Source organism: Hippichthys cyanospilos, chromosome 4 (genome assembly GCF_059441005.1).
Source record: "Hippichthys cyanospilos isolate Australia breed blue-spotted pipefish chromosome 4, RoL_Hcya_1.0, whole genome shotgun sequence".
NCBI classification, from domain to species: Eukaryota; Metazoa; Chordata; class Actinopteri; order Syngnathiformes; family Syngnathidae; genus Hippichthys; species Hippichthys cyanospilos.
The window spans coordinates 18,089,960-18,104,527 of NC_142372.1; the positions used below are offsets into that span (position 1 = coordinate 18,089,960).

The 14,568-nt window shown below is 40.6% G+C and overlaps 2 protein-coding genes across 4 annotated transcripts in view; both read right to left on the reverse strand.

Annotated features, from left to right (window-relative positions):
- Nucleotides 1–464: 464 nt before the first annotated feature.
- Nucleotides 465–5,444, reverse strand: polr2m (RNA polymerase II subunit M). Its single transcript, XM_088413541.1, has 4 exons — nucleotides 5,131–5,444; nucleotides 2,764–3,264; nucleotides 2,446–2,674; nucleotides 465–872 (listed from the first exon to the last, which is right to left on the reverse strand). The coding sequence occupies exons 1-4, from the start codon at nucleotides 5,226–5,228 to the stop codon at nucleotides 729–731; spliced, it is 972 nt and encodes a 323-aa protein (XP_088269667.1). The 5' UTR covers nucleotides 5,229–5,444; the 3' UTR covers nucleotides 465–728.
- Nucleotides 5,445–6,248: 804 nt separating this feature from the next.
- Nucleotides 6,249–14,568, reverse strand: part of myzap (myocardial zonula adherens protein) — a 13,211-nt gene continuing 4,891 nt past the window's right edge. The window contains exons 4-14 of one of the 3 annotated variants that reach the window (XM_088414122.1): nucleotides 12,804–12,968; nucleotides 12,619–12,711; nucleotides 11,633–11,746; nucleotides 11,390–11,542; nucleotides 10,130–10,255; nucleotides 9,884–10,012; nucleotides 9,721–9,815; nucleotides 9,449–9,554; nucleotides 9,125–9,208; nucleotides 8,851–8,912; nucleotides 6,249–8,756 (exon numbers count right to left, since the gene is read on the reverse strand). In XM_088414122.1, the coding sequence (XP_088270248.1) occupies nucleotides 8,054–8,756; nucleotides 8,851–8,912; nucleotides 9,125–9,208; nucleotides 9,449–9,554; nucleotides 9,721–9,815; nucleotides 9,884–10,012; nucleotides 10,130–10,255; nucleotides 11,390–11,542; nucleotides 11,633–11,746; nucleotides 12,619–12,711; nucleotides 12,804–12,968 (1,830 nt within the window). In that variant the 3' untranslated portion in view covers nucleotides 6,249–8,053. Of the gene's footprint in view, nucleotides 8,757–8,850; nucleotides 8,958–9,124; nucleotides 9,209–9,448; nucleotides 9,555–9,720; nucleotides 9,816–9,883; nucleotides 10,013–10,129; nucleotides 10,256–11,389; nucleotides 11,543–11,632; nucleotides 11,747–12,618; nucleotides 12,712–12,803; nucleotides 12,969–14,568 lie in introns of all 3 variants that reach the window. The other 2 variants (XM_088414124.1, XM_088414121.1) reach the window with 2 other exon arrangements.

A 14,568-nucleotide genomic window follows, 5' to 3' on the forward strand; every position in this document is an offset into this window, starting at 1 on the left:
CTCTGACCCGCGTGATCCCTCTCTTCGCATCGGCTTGTTTGAATTTACTTGGCGAGCGCTTTGAGCGCCGGATGAGGGATGACGGGAAAGGTACCGGCTGGAGCTGGCACAGCTTATCTCCCGCGTATTAGCAAAGCCCGAAGACGCTATTTGCCGCCTTGCCCGCCCACGGCGGCCAGCAAAAACACCGTTCAAATGTAGTCCAGATGTTTCAATATTTCACTCCGTCCTGAATTACTGTTATCGAGCGTGCCACTGATCTCTGCGTGATATCGCTTCATGTGATCTTAAGACAAGCGGCGCCCCCGTCTGCACCGCTTCGAACCCGCATATTTGCACTTACCAAACGTTCGAAAACGATAGTTGAAAGTGTTTAGCAAGAAGCTTATTGTGTTTCACACTTTAGCGGAGCAGCTTGATAAGAGAATATACGACACATACAGTATATGACAGTCCAGAGAGAATATGTTCATAATCAATTTATATCACATATTGTGATATTATGCCAGAACGTTTTGATACACAAGTCATATGCTTGTTTGAATACGGTTGACGCCATTCTCATTACACTTGGGTTTAATTTAAAAGTAGCACCGGTTGTCATCGTGTTCGGGGCGTGTCTTAAGTCATTGACTGTTCTCAGCAGGCGACATGTCTCTACAAGAATTCCTTTGTAATAAAAGCCCTTTAGGGAAAATCAGGTCTTTCTTCAATCTGGCCATCCGGGATCAGTCTTCTTCTGAGGAGGGCTGCGCTCCTTCATCGTGAACCTCTCTGTAGGCCGCCATGGAGCCGCCGTCGGGAATGTAGCGCTCCATGGACAGCTTTAATCCCTCGGACAGTTTCTGCGCTGCCATCTTGGCCTGCAGCTCCTGCCGTGAACCACAAAACATGACTAGGCCTCACAGGTTGGGTTTGGGGCGAACCTTTAACAATTAACTCACTAACATGGCCCAAATGTGTCCATGATTAGAAACACTACTCAGACCTGCATACAATGTCTGGATGCAAGCTGATTGCTGCCCTCTAGTGCTCTTCAAGGATATGACATGTTAAATATTTCAATCAACTTTATTGAAAAAAGACTACTTACTGTCTCCATTTCAATATGTTATTTGCATGCACATTCATTTAAAAAAGAACGACTTTGATTCATGTTTACTTAATTATTATGACGTTTAATTGAAAATCACAGATTTGTGTATGTGTGCGTGGGGGGGGGGGGCTTTAAAAGATACTATATATTGAGTTGAATGTAATAAATAAAAGTGTCTGACCTGCAGTAAGGGCAACAAGGGAGGGCAGACCTTAAATGCCGTTTGTCATTTGAAAGAAAAAAAAAACACAGCATGCATAGCAATACTTGGTTTTTTTGTTTGTTTTTTTTTCAACCCCATTTGCAAACTTCAGCTCATACCAAAGCTTTTCAATAGGATTGAGATCAGGACTCATTGCTGGGCATATTTTAAAACATATGGGCATATTTTAAAATTGTTTTCTCTCACTGGCTAGGACATGTCGTTCTAAAATGCCTTTATAATTCTGATTGTTTTATTCCTATGATACGGTCAAGGCCTCCAATAAGAGATATAATAAAGCAGGTCAGCAGCATTATGGATTCTCCACCATGCTCAACCATAGGGTGATTTTTTTTTTCTTGTAGCCTTCATTGCACCGTCTGTATACAAACTGTGGTGAGCATTTCCAAAAAGTTCCATTTTTGTTTCATCTGACCACAGCACATTTTCCCAGAAGGATTATGGTTTGTCCAGGTACTCCTCGACAAAGAAGTTTTCTCTTTTTATGTTTTGGTCTGGTTTAAATCGCTATGTCTGCCGTCTTCCTTAGCCTTCGCCCATAAAGCACCGTTTGATTCTAGTGTGCGGGGTAAGGTACTTGCCGAAATAAAAAAAAAAAACTTCAGAACGTTCCAAAAACTTTCTCTTTTGCCCACACTCAGGAATGTTCTTGACAGTTGCACACTGGTGAAACCTCTTGATAACATTCCGCAATATTCATAAAACAGGTGGTTTTAAAAAATTTAAATTGGTTTATTCATCTTACCTGGGCACTGACAGTTTATTAGAGGTGTTGTGATTTACCAAAGGTAAAATGTTTCACTTGACTCATTTTTTCAGAAGCTATTCTACATTATGTACATAAATTTCATCGGTGCCAATAACGGCGAGTAGGACTGTATTTAGTCTTGTAGTGGAGCCAAGAAAGTATTCTTTCATTTTTGCCGACATCCCACAAGTGGAACTGATTGAAGGTTCTGATTCCTGAAGTCAGTGTCTCAAAAGTCAAGGACCTTATTGCACGCCACGATTGATAGGGAGAAAGAAGCTCAAATCTTGTTGCAATTTTGTACTTAGAAACTTACTTGGCTAGTATTTTGTAAATATGTTGGAGAAATTGCATGAGACCATGCAAGAATGGACTAACCTGTTGTTTCTTGGTTTGTGTTCTCAGGAGGTCAGCAGACTCCTGTAGCGACAAGAGCTGGGCCGGAGCGTGGTACAGAGGAGGCAGCTTTGCGGCCGTGATGTCGTCCAGGTGCTTTTTGTCTCGCTCCCTGCGGGCCTGCGCAGAAAGTGGAGACGAGCCATAGCCATCGGACGATTGGCTGGGTGATAAGGAGCCAGACGGAGAGTTGCCACCTCGGGTCGGCAGCCTGGTAAGTCACAAAAGGACGACCGAGGTTACCGAGTGACCTTAACATCTGTTGCTATGTTTCAATAGTGACTCTTCGGATCTGCTCACTGGTTTGGTTTGAACTTTTGCCTTCCAGGTGTCACGGTGTTCTCTGTCCTTTCCAGGACAGTTAAAACATGAGGCTTATTTGGTGTCTGTTTCCTGAGAAAGTAATTGTCCTTTGCAGTGGTTTTAACAGCGCCATCAACGCTAGTGGAGATTGTGACCCGTTCTAAGGCCTCCGCGAGGTCGCCTTCTTTTGTCCCGGCAACGTTCGGAGAGTGCCCAGGAGGAGCTGCCTCCATGGTTTCTGCAGTGTCATCTTCCGCCTCCTTCACATGAATGGAGGCAGGTGAAGCTTCAGTCTCTTGTAACGCGGTTGCCTCACTTTGCACAGCACCATGCTGGCCAGTGGAGGATCGCCGGTACGTGGACCGAAACTCCGTCCTTTCTGCTGACACCGAATGCTGCTTCCTATCCTCTTCATCACGCCGCTCAATGGTGAGACGTATCCTCTCTGCAAAGTCCCTTATTCGCTTTCCCTTGTCAGGAAGGGAAGCTATTAATCTCCTGCAAACAACGAAAATAGATTTTAATAAGTGCCGCCTGTCAAGAAATGCATGATGAACTAGAATACAATTCACATTGTTTTGCGGCAAAAGCTGGTCGGTTATTGCACCTTTGGGTGCTTTATATAGCAAATCTTTGTTTTGGTGAAAATGTAAAGGAGGTGGCGTTAATGCCCCAAAGTATTTTCCAAACGCCCAAAAAAACAAAAGAACAACAAAAGAACCAAGTAGTAGTACTAGTTACGGAAAGTCGTGTGTGTTATTAGGAATTGTATTTTAAAACATTCTGTTGCATTGAATTTTTGTCTGAACTTTAATGTGCAATACATTTCAATGAATGATTAATATTTTATGCAATTCAACCACAAAAGTAAAGTTCAATTTGTGCATGTTAAAGTGGCTTGCCTCTATAGAATTTTTCGAAATGATAGTTTTCTACCGATTAGCTCATTTGAGACTTCGGTGATTTAGGGCTATATAAATAAAATTTGATTGATTGATTGATTGATTATAAATTCAATCTAAATTGTTTTTACGGATTAAACACGGGTCAGCGTTAGGGTTGATATGAATTTTGAGGAACCGCTAATACAAAGTCCGGATTTTATACTTTGGCCATGTATTAAGGACAGAAAAAAAGTGTATCCAAATTGCAGTAGTTCATTTTTTCTTTTTTTTTTTTAAATACGTGTATAACACATTTTAAAAGGTGAACGAAGAAGCAGTTTCAATGTTCCCTCCTTGGCTGTATTTATTCCCACTATTTCCAGATATGTTCAGATATTTTCAGATTCCAATCAGCTGAAAATTATGTGATCCGGATCTGGACATCCCTAGTTACAGGTTTTTAGTTGTTGATTTTTTTGTCCTTAGTCATCCTCATGACTTGAACAGCTTATAAATAAATGGCTGGTGGTTACCATTCAACAATGGTTTGAACAACTGAATATATTCAGTGATGTCAATATATTTTGACATATTTAAAAAGGACATCTTGTACTGTAGGACATGTATTTTTAGATTATTTTCGGTGACTGTATTTTACCATTTTGTAGGAATTGTTTTGTTGCTGCCAAGTGCGGCAAAACCTGTCTGTTTAATGGAGAGACCAACCTGTTCTGTGGTCTTAAAGCTCGGTGACACACCCCGTCTTGGAACCGTGTTCTTATATATTTAGTTTAGGGCATTTTACTCTGCATCATTGTTGAGGTTTGGGGATTTTATTATCTGCATCATTTATGAGGTTTGGGTTTTGAAACCCTCTGGGTGGCGTTTACATGTTTTCCCCATTATGTTCCATCCATTTTCTATCGCCGCCTATCCTCACAAGAGTCGCAGGCTTTCCGGTGCCTATCCCAGCTGACCTTGGGCAATTGGCGGGATGTAAGCGAGAGAACACCGTGATCTGGTTGCCAGCCCATCGCAGGGAATAGAGGGACGAACAACAATTCACACAATTTAGTATGTCCAATACACCTGCCGTGCATGTTTCTGGAGGGTGGGAGGAAGCCGGAGTACCAGCGGGAACACACACGGGCTTGGGGAGAACATGCAAACTTGAACTCGGGTCCCTCAACTGTGAGGCCAACGTGCTAACCACTGATCCAGCGAGGCAATGGATACCCTATCTTTGATACCCAGCCTAAGGTCTAAGAACTAGTACAGCCTCTAGTAAGTTAAAACTATGGCAACAAAATGCCCACCAATAGTAGCATGTACATGTCCTATTTGTATACTGAAATGTCTTACTGTGATCATTAGACAGTCGTTGGTATCGACGAGACTTTTCATATGATTCTACTGTACTACCTCCAGCCTAAGCTGTCGTCGTGTGTGTGGGTATTTAGCCAATTTATTTTGGCCTTACCTGTCAGCGAGTATGTTGTTCTGTCGCTGTAGCAGTTCCTGAAGCTGCTCTCTGCTTTGCTTGTTCAAGTCTCCCACCTGTCCCTGGCGCTCGGACATCCTGGCGAGCTAAACAAGCTAAGCAACAGCCGCTGGAAAGCAGCGGGAAAGCGCCAAACTTCTCAGCCCGGCATTCCTCGCAAAGCAAATATTCGGCCTTGAATCGGAAGGGCTTCGTAAGTCGCCGGATGGAGGAAGAAACTAGATAAAGACTGTTAAAAATGCCATGTTTAGTTGGATTCGTTGGGAGAACATTTCAAAACGGGGTTCTTCTTCTTGGCCGGAAACAAGGAGACAACCTACACGTGGAGTTTAATTTTTGCGCCCTCTGCAGGACAGAACAAAACAGGAAAGATTGTAACTGCGTGTTTGAACACTTATGACGCAATCATGTTTATTTATCACAAACCACCACAATTATCGCTGACACATCCATATTTTATATATAACTTTAGTCTCAATTACATTACATACAGAGTGGAGTGGGCAAAATAAAAATAATTCGTATCGTATCTGCAATAAATAAATTAGTCAAATAATGATTCATGATCACGTTTTCATTTATATATCAGTTTTGATCATTGTTACTGTAATAATCAATTATTCAATAAAAAAATGCAAAACTTTTAAACTTATTAACAAGTTTTATAAAATCTCAGTTATCACTGTAGATTGAGCATTTATTAAACAAAATTATTTCTCATTTTTACAGTATATGTAACCTTTTCTACCCAACAAATATTTGTGTTTGTCGTTGCCGTTGTCCTTATTTACCTTGTGTTGGACTGTGTTATTTCAGTGTTTGAAGACGTTTACTGTTTTTATGATTAATTTATTGTTTTAACGATTTTTTTGCTCCATGTACAGCATTTTCTATTCAGTGGTGGTTATTTTGAAGTGCATTAAATATGAATGAATTGATTAATTAAACTATTTGAAAATATTGATCATGTTCATGATAAATGTGTGTAAATGTTCAGTTTTTTATAAAGTGTATGCTCGGGTCATAATTTATGGATTCAACAATATAAACGAAAGCAGTGCTGTTTTACTAGGCAGGTAAAATAATACACAATGCAATGGTGTCTACAGTACCCTTTAAACATAAACATTTGAAAAATGTTAAAACAACACAAGTCAGATTATAGTTTTTAAAAATATAAATAGAGTCAAAAGAGCCAATATCAACATCAGTATTGAGTACATTTACTGTATACAGTCACTGGTAAAATGAGAATGTCTTAAAGCATGGTCTTTAATAATCAAGCAGAGACTAGTGTTGTTGAAATGAAATGTTTAGTGTGATGTGACATGTTGCTGTTTCAACTCAATTTTTTGGTGGCAGTGTAGACAGTAGTTGTTTAATACGGTCATCATATTGATTAAGTGATTACCATTAACAATTTAATCTAGAAAATGCCAGGTTGTATATATACATATATATATACATATATACATATATACATACATATATACATACATATATATATATATATATATATACATACATACATACATACATACATTAACATATCTGAATTCCCACACCCAAAGGCACATCACATGTAAATAAATATTTTAGCATGATAATGAAAAAAATAAGTCAAAGTCAAAACGCATTTTTTAAGAAAATACACACATAAAACCTTCATTTTTCATGTCCCTCTTCAGTTCATTTGAACAGTGTTGACTACATTTGTTGTAAACAAGCAAAGCTTAGCCCTTATTATTTACAAATCATGACTCATTATATGAGATTATATACATATACAGTATGAAATTAATATTATAGTACTTTGTGCAAACATCAACTAGACATATATGTTCACAAAGTGGGACAGCGAAATGAGACAAAAAATTCAAAGTAAACATGCAATGCTGCTTTGCCTGGTACAGCTAGCAGCTAGCTTATCACAAAAAATTGAAGCGTGGGCCACAAATTAACCTGAACACAAAAAATAGTCTAGTACTACATTCAAAGACATTGTCAATGTAATTTCCTTTAAATAGTGTCTTGGAATAATGTAAAGTCATACAAAATAAAGCAAAGTTTTGGCAACAAATTGTCAAGGTTTTCAGGCCGATAAAACAATGGGTAGGGACAGGGCTGAGTTTTTGGTTAAAAAAAAAAAAAGTGAAGAAAACGATACCCATCTTAATTACCAGTAATCCTTTTCCCCTATAGTTAACATTATTGTGCTTTGCTATGATAATGATTTGCTAGCTGCAGCTTCCTGCTTCTAAATTTCCATGTAGAAATAATAAAAGACAAGTAAAGAAGTAGAGAAGGTCCCCTACTTTGCTGTGAGAATATATCCTTGTGAGTGATGCTGCACTGTCCACTTTTTGGTATTTGAAAAATACAAACTTCAAATTTCGTTTGTATTATGTGTCAGTTTTACAGTGAATGTCTATTCCTTACAAGTGGAATGCCATGTGACCAAACCAGGAATACAGGTTAGTGTGCATCTATGCATGCCACGATAATAAGCATAATAACGAGTACATTACGTGATGGTTTGAACTTGAGCTTGGTGTTTTGTTCTGTTTTTTTTTTCCTGGCTGGTGTGTTCAGACAAAAGATAAATACATGTACATAATTTATTTATAGCAAAATGGAATGGTGTACGGAAAACATGATCAAAGCCTAAAACATGGAATATGTGACAGATAAGGCATACTTTGCCTCTTATTTGGGCAACTGTCTGAGAAGGGAATGAATGAAAAAAGACAACTCCAATTGTAGTACTATAAATACTACTGAAGAGATATGTTTACAAATGTGGAATATTTTGAAAAATATTTTTTCACGTGCCCTCTCGGTTTAGGTGCAAACAACAGGGTTTCACTGTACAGTATACCAAAATCTATTGTGTCCACTCTAATCACTCTACTTTGATATTTGCTGTTATTTCCATTAATCTCAGGAATGGTGAATCGAGGTACGCGAGCCTTGATCTTGCTTTCCTGGTTTCGATCGAACCATCGCCTGGATTCATCGTCGACTGAGGGTCTGTCCCAGCGTCCACCTCGTCTACCGGATGGTTTTCGAAACTCTGGGATTCCGATGACGTTTGGCTGGAGGAGTACACTTCAATCTGAGGCGTCGGGTTGGCCTCTAGGTAGCGGCTGTACTCAACGGGCGTGTAGCGAAGTAAACTTCTCTCCACCCTGCTGGGAGGAGGCTTGTTATACTGGAAAGTCCTTGGTGAAGTAGGCGACGTAAGGAAGAGCGAAGGACGGCGGGTAGGAGGCTCGTCTGATGCTTGTGTGGGAGATGATGGGGGTGGTGTGGGTGAGGATGACGGTGGTGTGGGTGAAGAGGGTGGTGTGGGTGTCGAGGGTGGTGTAGGTGATGAAGGCAGTGGGGGTAGGGGATGATGATACGTGGGTGATAAAGGAAGTTCGGCGGGTAGTGAAGAGTAAGTGCATGGTGAAGGAGAATCAGGAAGTGGTGGAGGTCGTGTTTGAGGTGGGGGTGGGATGACAAATAAAGGTTGTTTGGACGGGAAGTGTTCTACAGGGTGAAGATGAGTTGGTTCATGCAGAAAAGGAGATTCAACATCATGCCCTGGCACTTCTTCAATTCTGTTTGAACAGTCACACTCATTGAGTAAAAGAAGTCCCCAGTTTGATGGCCACACACCTTGAACTAAATACTCCACTCAGTGTCGCTTCTTACCTTGGCAGAGTATTGGAGACTAGTTCTGTCTTCCGGAAGTCCAAATCATCTTCTTCACTACTCTGTGTGGACATAAAATACTTGAGCTTGTCTTCTAATTCATTATTCTAGGAAAAGGAAAACAGGAAACAAGACTGTCATATTCATGCAAAGACGGTCGTCATCACATACGGCGATCGATTCCTCAAAGTTCAGGCTTTCCACAATTTAGCACCAAAGGAACACCGCACCAGCCCGTATTCGAACATACACACACGCATCTACGCTGTCTCACCTCACACTCCACCATTGCAATTCGGTCCAGCAGCTCGGAGATGAACATGTCCTTCTCAGCAACTTGAGCTCGTAGCATTTGCACCTTCACAGTGTCCAAAACGACACACAGATGCAACCATAGGCAAGCAGAAAATGACAATTAGGCACCAATGCATGCACGATACAGTTGGTTAGTATATTACAGTAGCTTTCAAGAAGAAAGTGATTCTTGTCACAGAGCCAACCAAACAAGATAATGAGGAGGCACAAAAAGCATTCACATTCATTTCAACAGACTCCTTCCTGGAACGCATCAACCACATCCTACAGAAACGTCTCTCACCTCCTCAATCATCCCTTTGACCTTGCGCTGTTGGCAAAAGACCATGTCGTTCAAATGCTTGATTCTCTCTCGAAGTCCTCCAGCTTCGCTTTGCAGCTCTTGGGACCTAAGAACCATCAGCAGTCATTGTTAGCTCCATCTGCTCTGAGCTGACGGCGCACTCGCCAAAACAAAACTCGGAAAGCAGTGTTTACCAAACATTGCCTTTCCTTTTTGGACACTGATCAATTATTTTGTTTGTTGTCTTCCCATTTTGGACACTGATAGGATACCTTTTGATTGTAGCTCCATCTGTTGTATCGCTCCTCTCCAACAAGCGAAGACGCCGTTCACATTCCTGCAGTTTCTGGTGGAGTTGGCTCTTTTCCTGTTCGATTGGTCATGTCATGAACATGCATGTAATATGGTGTTTGATTTTTTTTTTGTATCGGCTACCGTTCCCATGCAGTCTAGCAGACGCTCAAGTTCACCGATCCTCAAATCCCGCTCTGCAATTTTGGCCTCTGCAATCCTGATATTTGTCTCAGCTTCCTCAAGTCTTCTGATGTAGTTGTCTAGTTGTGCCTGTGTCAGCAAATACATATAAATGTCTTTTGAAATCACCCTTGTTCTTATGAAGCACGCGTATGTGTCTTTTGGCAATGGGCGTATCACATTGATCAAAAAGTAAATAGTGCAGACCTGGAGTATTTCAATCTCCTCCCTGTGTTTGTTTTGCTCTTCCAGCAGCTTTTCCTGGTAGTCTTTTTCGAGCGCCCTGGAGATCTCCATTAGGGCCTTACTGTTGGCCTCCCGTGAAGACTCCACCTGGACAGTAAAGAAAAAAACTGCGGTGAGGTGAAGTGAACTGATTATCATGAAAAAGTGCTTTATGTAGGCATGGGAAGGAGTTGATTAGAATGCGGACGTGATATCGAGCACACTGTAATGCATTCCAAAGAATAACACTGTGATATGTGACCTTCTGCGCCTAGCAGTCAGTGTTTGTACTAAAAAACCCTGACCAACATTGGATACACAATATTGCCACAGGACTTCAGAAGGGACACCCGCACTGCAGAATACAGAAAAAAAAATGTCAGTTTTGGCATTGACTGACACTTTCTGAGCGAGATCTAGTAATACAATATTAATACACATGATGTAAAATTGAACTGGTCTCCTCCCTTCTGCGGCCCCTTCTCAAGGTTTCTTTTTTTTCCTCTTTTTTTTGTTTTGTTTTTGTTTTTGCTTGCCCTTTCAGTTCAGGAGATGCCAAAGTGGATCTGTTAAGCACTTTGAGACAGCAGCTAGTTACCAAAATGCGATGTCCAATAGCGTTTTAACGAGAATGAGTTGACGCGACCTTGTGGCAATTTTGCTGTGCGCTTTGATGTCAAAGTCAGGGGTCGGCAACCTTTAACATCCAAAGAGCCATTTTGACCCGGTTTCCACAGATAAGACAATTCAAATGCATCGCTTGTTATGCCGTCCACGATGTCGACCTAAACCAAGCAATATTCATTTTCCCAAACCACAGTGAGCCGTAACATAAGGATGAAAGAGCCACATTTGGCTCCGGAGCCGCAGGTTGCAGACCCCTGTTCTAGACCATGTGTAAATTACTCTTGGATTTTTTTCTATTCATAGCAGAGCTACGACCCCATTTACTGTAATTTGATGCTCCCTTTCCTTCTAATGTAACAGTTACTTGTATCTGTAACAGAATGTGGTGCGTCAAGCTGGTCAGGGCAAATGTAAACAATATATGTGTCTGCGTTCAGAATCTGATCTTTTCTCACAGAATCCCGCACAACTAGTCCGACGTCTCCTATCAAGCTGTTCCGAGCAGGCCAATTTGTCACACCGCCACAAGTGACAACAGTTTCCATGAATGTGTCAGAGCAGGTACTTCCACAGTGATGTCAAACAGTTGGGCCCAGGTTCAACGTAACAACCTACCTGAAGTCTGAGCGTCTGGTTTTCGGCATGCGCCGCGGCTAACTCTCTCTCCTTGTCTCTGAGTTGTTCCTGTGTCCTCTCACAAGTACTACGCAAACTCTTCAACTCTTCCCCTGCGTCCAGTCGGTTCTGACAGTTCTCCAGAAGGGATTTCTGTCAAGGCGAGACAACAGTTCAAAAATACTGCATAAAAGTGCTGTATGTACGGTTTGTCATTATAGGTGCAAAGACATCATTTGTTACCTGTAGGCCGATATTGGACGATATCAGGGAGCTGTTCAACTGATCAAATCTCTCCATCGCTGCTGTGCGGATCCTCACCTCTGACTCCAGACTCCGCCGGTGGGAGTTGGCAGTCTGTAAAGCACAGGTTTAGCAGAATTATTTGCAGCTTCTTTGATTTTAATGCAGTTTTGAGTGTATAGTATTGTCATAGTATTTGTAAAAGTAGAGATATCTTTGTTAGTTTTATTTTAAAATGGCATTTCCATTATTTTCATTGTGACTGTTTTGCAGCAGAGTGTTCATTTTCAGGTGGAACGATTTGATTGACTTTGAATCAGTGGGATTTTGATACGATTCAATATAGTATGGCTGTAGATTACATGTTAGAATAAAGACAGTCAATCCATCAATGTTTATTATTATGTAACAACGTTAGAGGGTTGCCCAGTTAGCTAAATCGAGAGAAACAACCACTTAGACTACAGCTAGAAATCTTCTCTTTGATCATCCTCCTCCCTCCTACCTGGCAATTCAAACTCCTTGCAGAACACCTCTAACTGTATGTGTTCATGATTTCCATACATATATTTTGCTTCATTACTAGCATTGTTGCTTGTGGCTGCTTCAAAAACATCTTTGGCTTTGGGATGAAATGTTAAACTTGTCGTGCCCTGATGAAACCATAGTTGCAATCAATGCAAATTACCATGGTCTCATCAATTCACTGACACGGGGAGTCTCTTCACTCATCCTGGTCTTCAGCGTAATCATCTGCGGTTTTTAAAATTGAATCTCAAAGAACTGCGATATTTGGACCACCACCGAATTCACTTGCTCAACTCAAAAAAAGATCTGCCAATTGAGAAATAGGATCACCATATGTCAACAACAAAACTAACTAACACTTGATCTTTCATTCTGTACTTTAGCCACCGCTGAAATGCAATGACAATTACGGATGACCGATGATCTTAATCGAGTGATGATTATTCCACACACCTTACCTTTATTTCCTGTGAGAGCTTGTGCACAGATTGCTGCATGCCTCCGAACTGGCCGTACATGCGCTCTCTGACCTTCTCCAGAGAATCTCTCACCTGTATAAACACATCACGCCGATGCGATCTGTTATCTGACAAACCAACAAGAGCACGTCGACAGACAATGTCTTGTACGGCTTTGCGCTCACCTCCCTGATGTACTTCATTTCATCGTGAAGGTGACTGACCGTCCACTCTCGTGCCATCACTTGCTGTTGTCTGTCGGGGTTGTGACTCTGCACCACGCCGTACATTTTTGGCCCGTGATGCTGCAGCGAGGGCTCGGGCTGCCCGTTGCTCATGTCACCCAGGTGCTGAGGGAGACAAGAACGCACTGATCAGGTTTCCTTCAGCTGGGAAACTCTCACTGTGTGTGTGCTCGTGTGTGTTTGCAGGTTCGCTTGGAAGCGAGCAAGTCATCCCATCAGCTTAATATCCATTTACTGGTATTTTTTCCTAACTGGTAAGAAAATTAGAGGCACAGATAGAATGACTATGCTGTACAAATCGAATCGCATGTGCTGCAGTACTACTAGACTCAACTAGTTGGCATGTACCATTTACTACCGGACCCTGTTATTAGCACCATATTGTTCACAAGTAGATTTACCTCCGTTGTAACAGGCAGTTGTTTAACTATTGTCCTAAAATTGTCAGAGTAGTGTTCAGCAATGTCATAAAGTAGTGGGAAGGGGAAGCATTACTTGTAGTTAAACACAGTCGTTCTATTTGTGAAATGGATGGGATGCTCTACTGGGACAAAGCTGCACTATTTGACAACTGCATAACAAAATTCTACTTAATAGTAAATAAGCTTTCATTAGCAAATATGAAGCCTTGATTTTGCACCTGTTTACATAAGTGCACAACATCATATATTTCCAGCACTGTTTCGGCTCAACAATGGAAAAGGGAAGTTGTGAACGGATGTTAAAAAAAAAAAAAAAAAAAAAAAACTACAGCTGAACTGAGGGTGTCATGTTGCTGCAAACCTGAACATGAGCTGCCGTCTCTTCTGCCTTTTGGGCCTCCAGCAGCAAGAGGAACCAAAGTAGACAGCGGCAGTGTAGAAAGCAAATATTGAATGTGTCATACTTAAATGTGGTCTACCTCTATGTGTGGTCTGATACTTTTTTGCCTTAATTATATGCAAAGACAGACCACATCTTATATTTTTTTTCAAGGTTCTGTTCCCACTGATCTTTTTTTTTTTTTTTATTGAAGCATAAGCAATATATTCATCGTTATTACAGTAAACAATATTCGATTAAACATAAATATTTTGATCTAAAACATTAAATTAAAAGCAAATGTACCATGAATCAATATGAAAAACAGTTTATTATGTACTTAAATTAGAGTTGTTAACTAACAAAATACTTCGACTTGCAGAATTTCAAGCGCTCGCTCCCACAACTTGTCAAACGTCTACCAAACTAGTCAGTAAGTCATAAATCAGATACTGTAACAAAATGATTAGAGACAAATCTGTGGCTTTATCACTTCAGCTTCAAACAACACATAAACATGTGGGCTGCACTTGAACACTTGAACACATCATTCTCATATACTGTACATACAATCTACTGATTGACTGAAATTTAGTTCAGTTTTTTTTCTTTCAAAGAATGACAGAAATCTTAAAGATTTTACTTTGTATAATTGTTCAACCCGACTCATAACCATTTAATATTGCTGTTTGAACAAAAACGGTGCACCAACACAAGTAGATAGACAATACAACATTACTAACGGGCAAATATTCTTTATCCTTTATGAAAAAAAATATTAGTGCAGTATATTGACTCGCTTAGAGTTGTGGACAAATTGTCTTTCATGACTGTAGTACCCACTGTATACTTAACTTTGTAAAAACAGTTTGATTCTTTACATTGTATTTAATGGCATTTCTAC

What these genes read in the sequence shown, in the direction of transcription:
- polr2m (XM_088413541.1), bottom strand. Translation starts at nt 5,228, where the DNA reads ATGTCCGAGCGCCAGGGACAGGTGGGAGACTTGAACAAGCAAAGCAGA. An exon ending in AACAACATACTCGCTGACAG is followed by an intron (nt 3,265 to 5,130) that starts GTAAGGCCAAAA and finishes CGTTGTTTGCAG; the next exon opens with GAGATTAATAGCTTCCCTTC. An exon ending in CACAAACCAAGAAACAACAG is followed by an intron (nt 873 to 2,445) that starts GTTAGTCCATTC and finishes GGTTCACGGCAG; the next exon opens with GAGCTGCAGGCCAAGATGGC.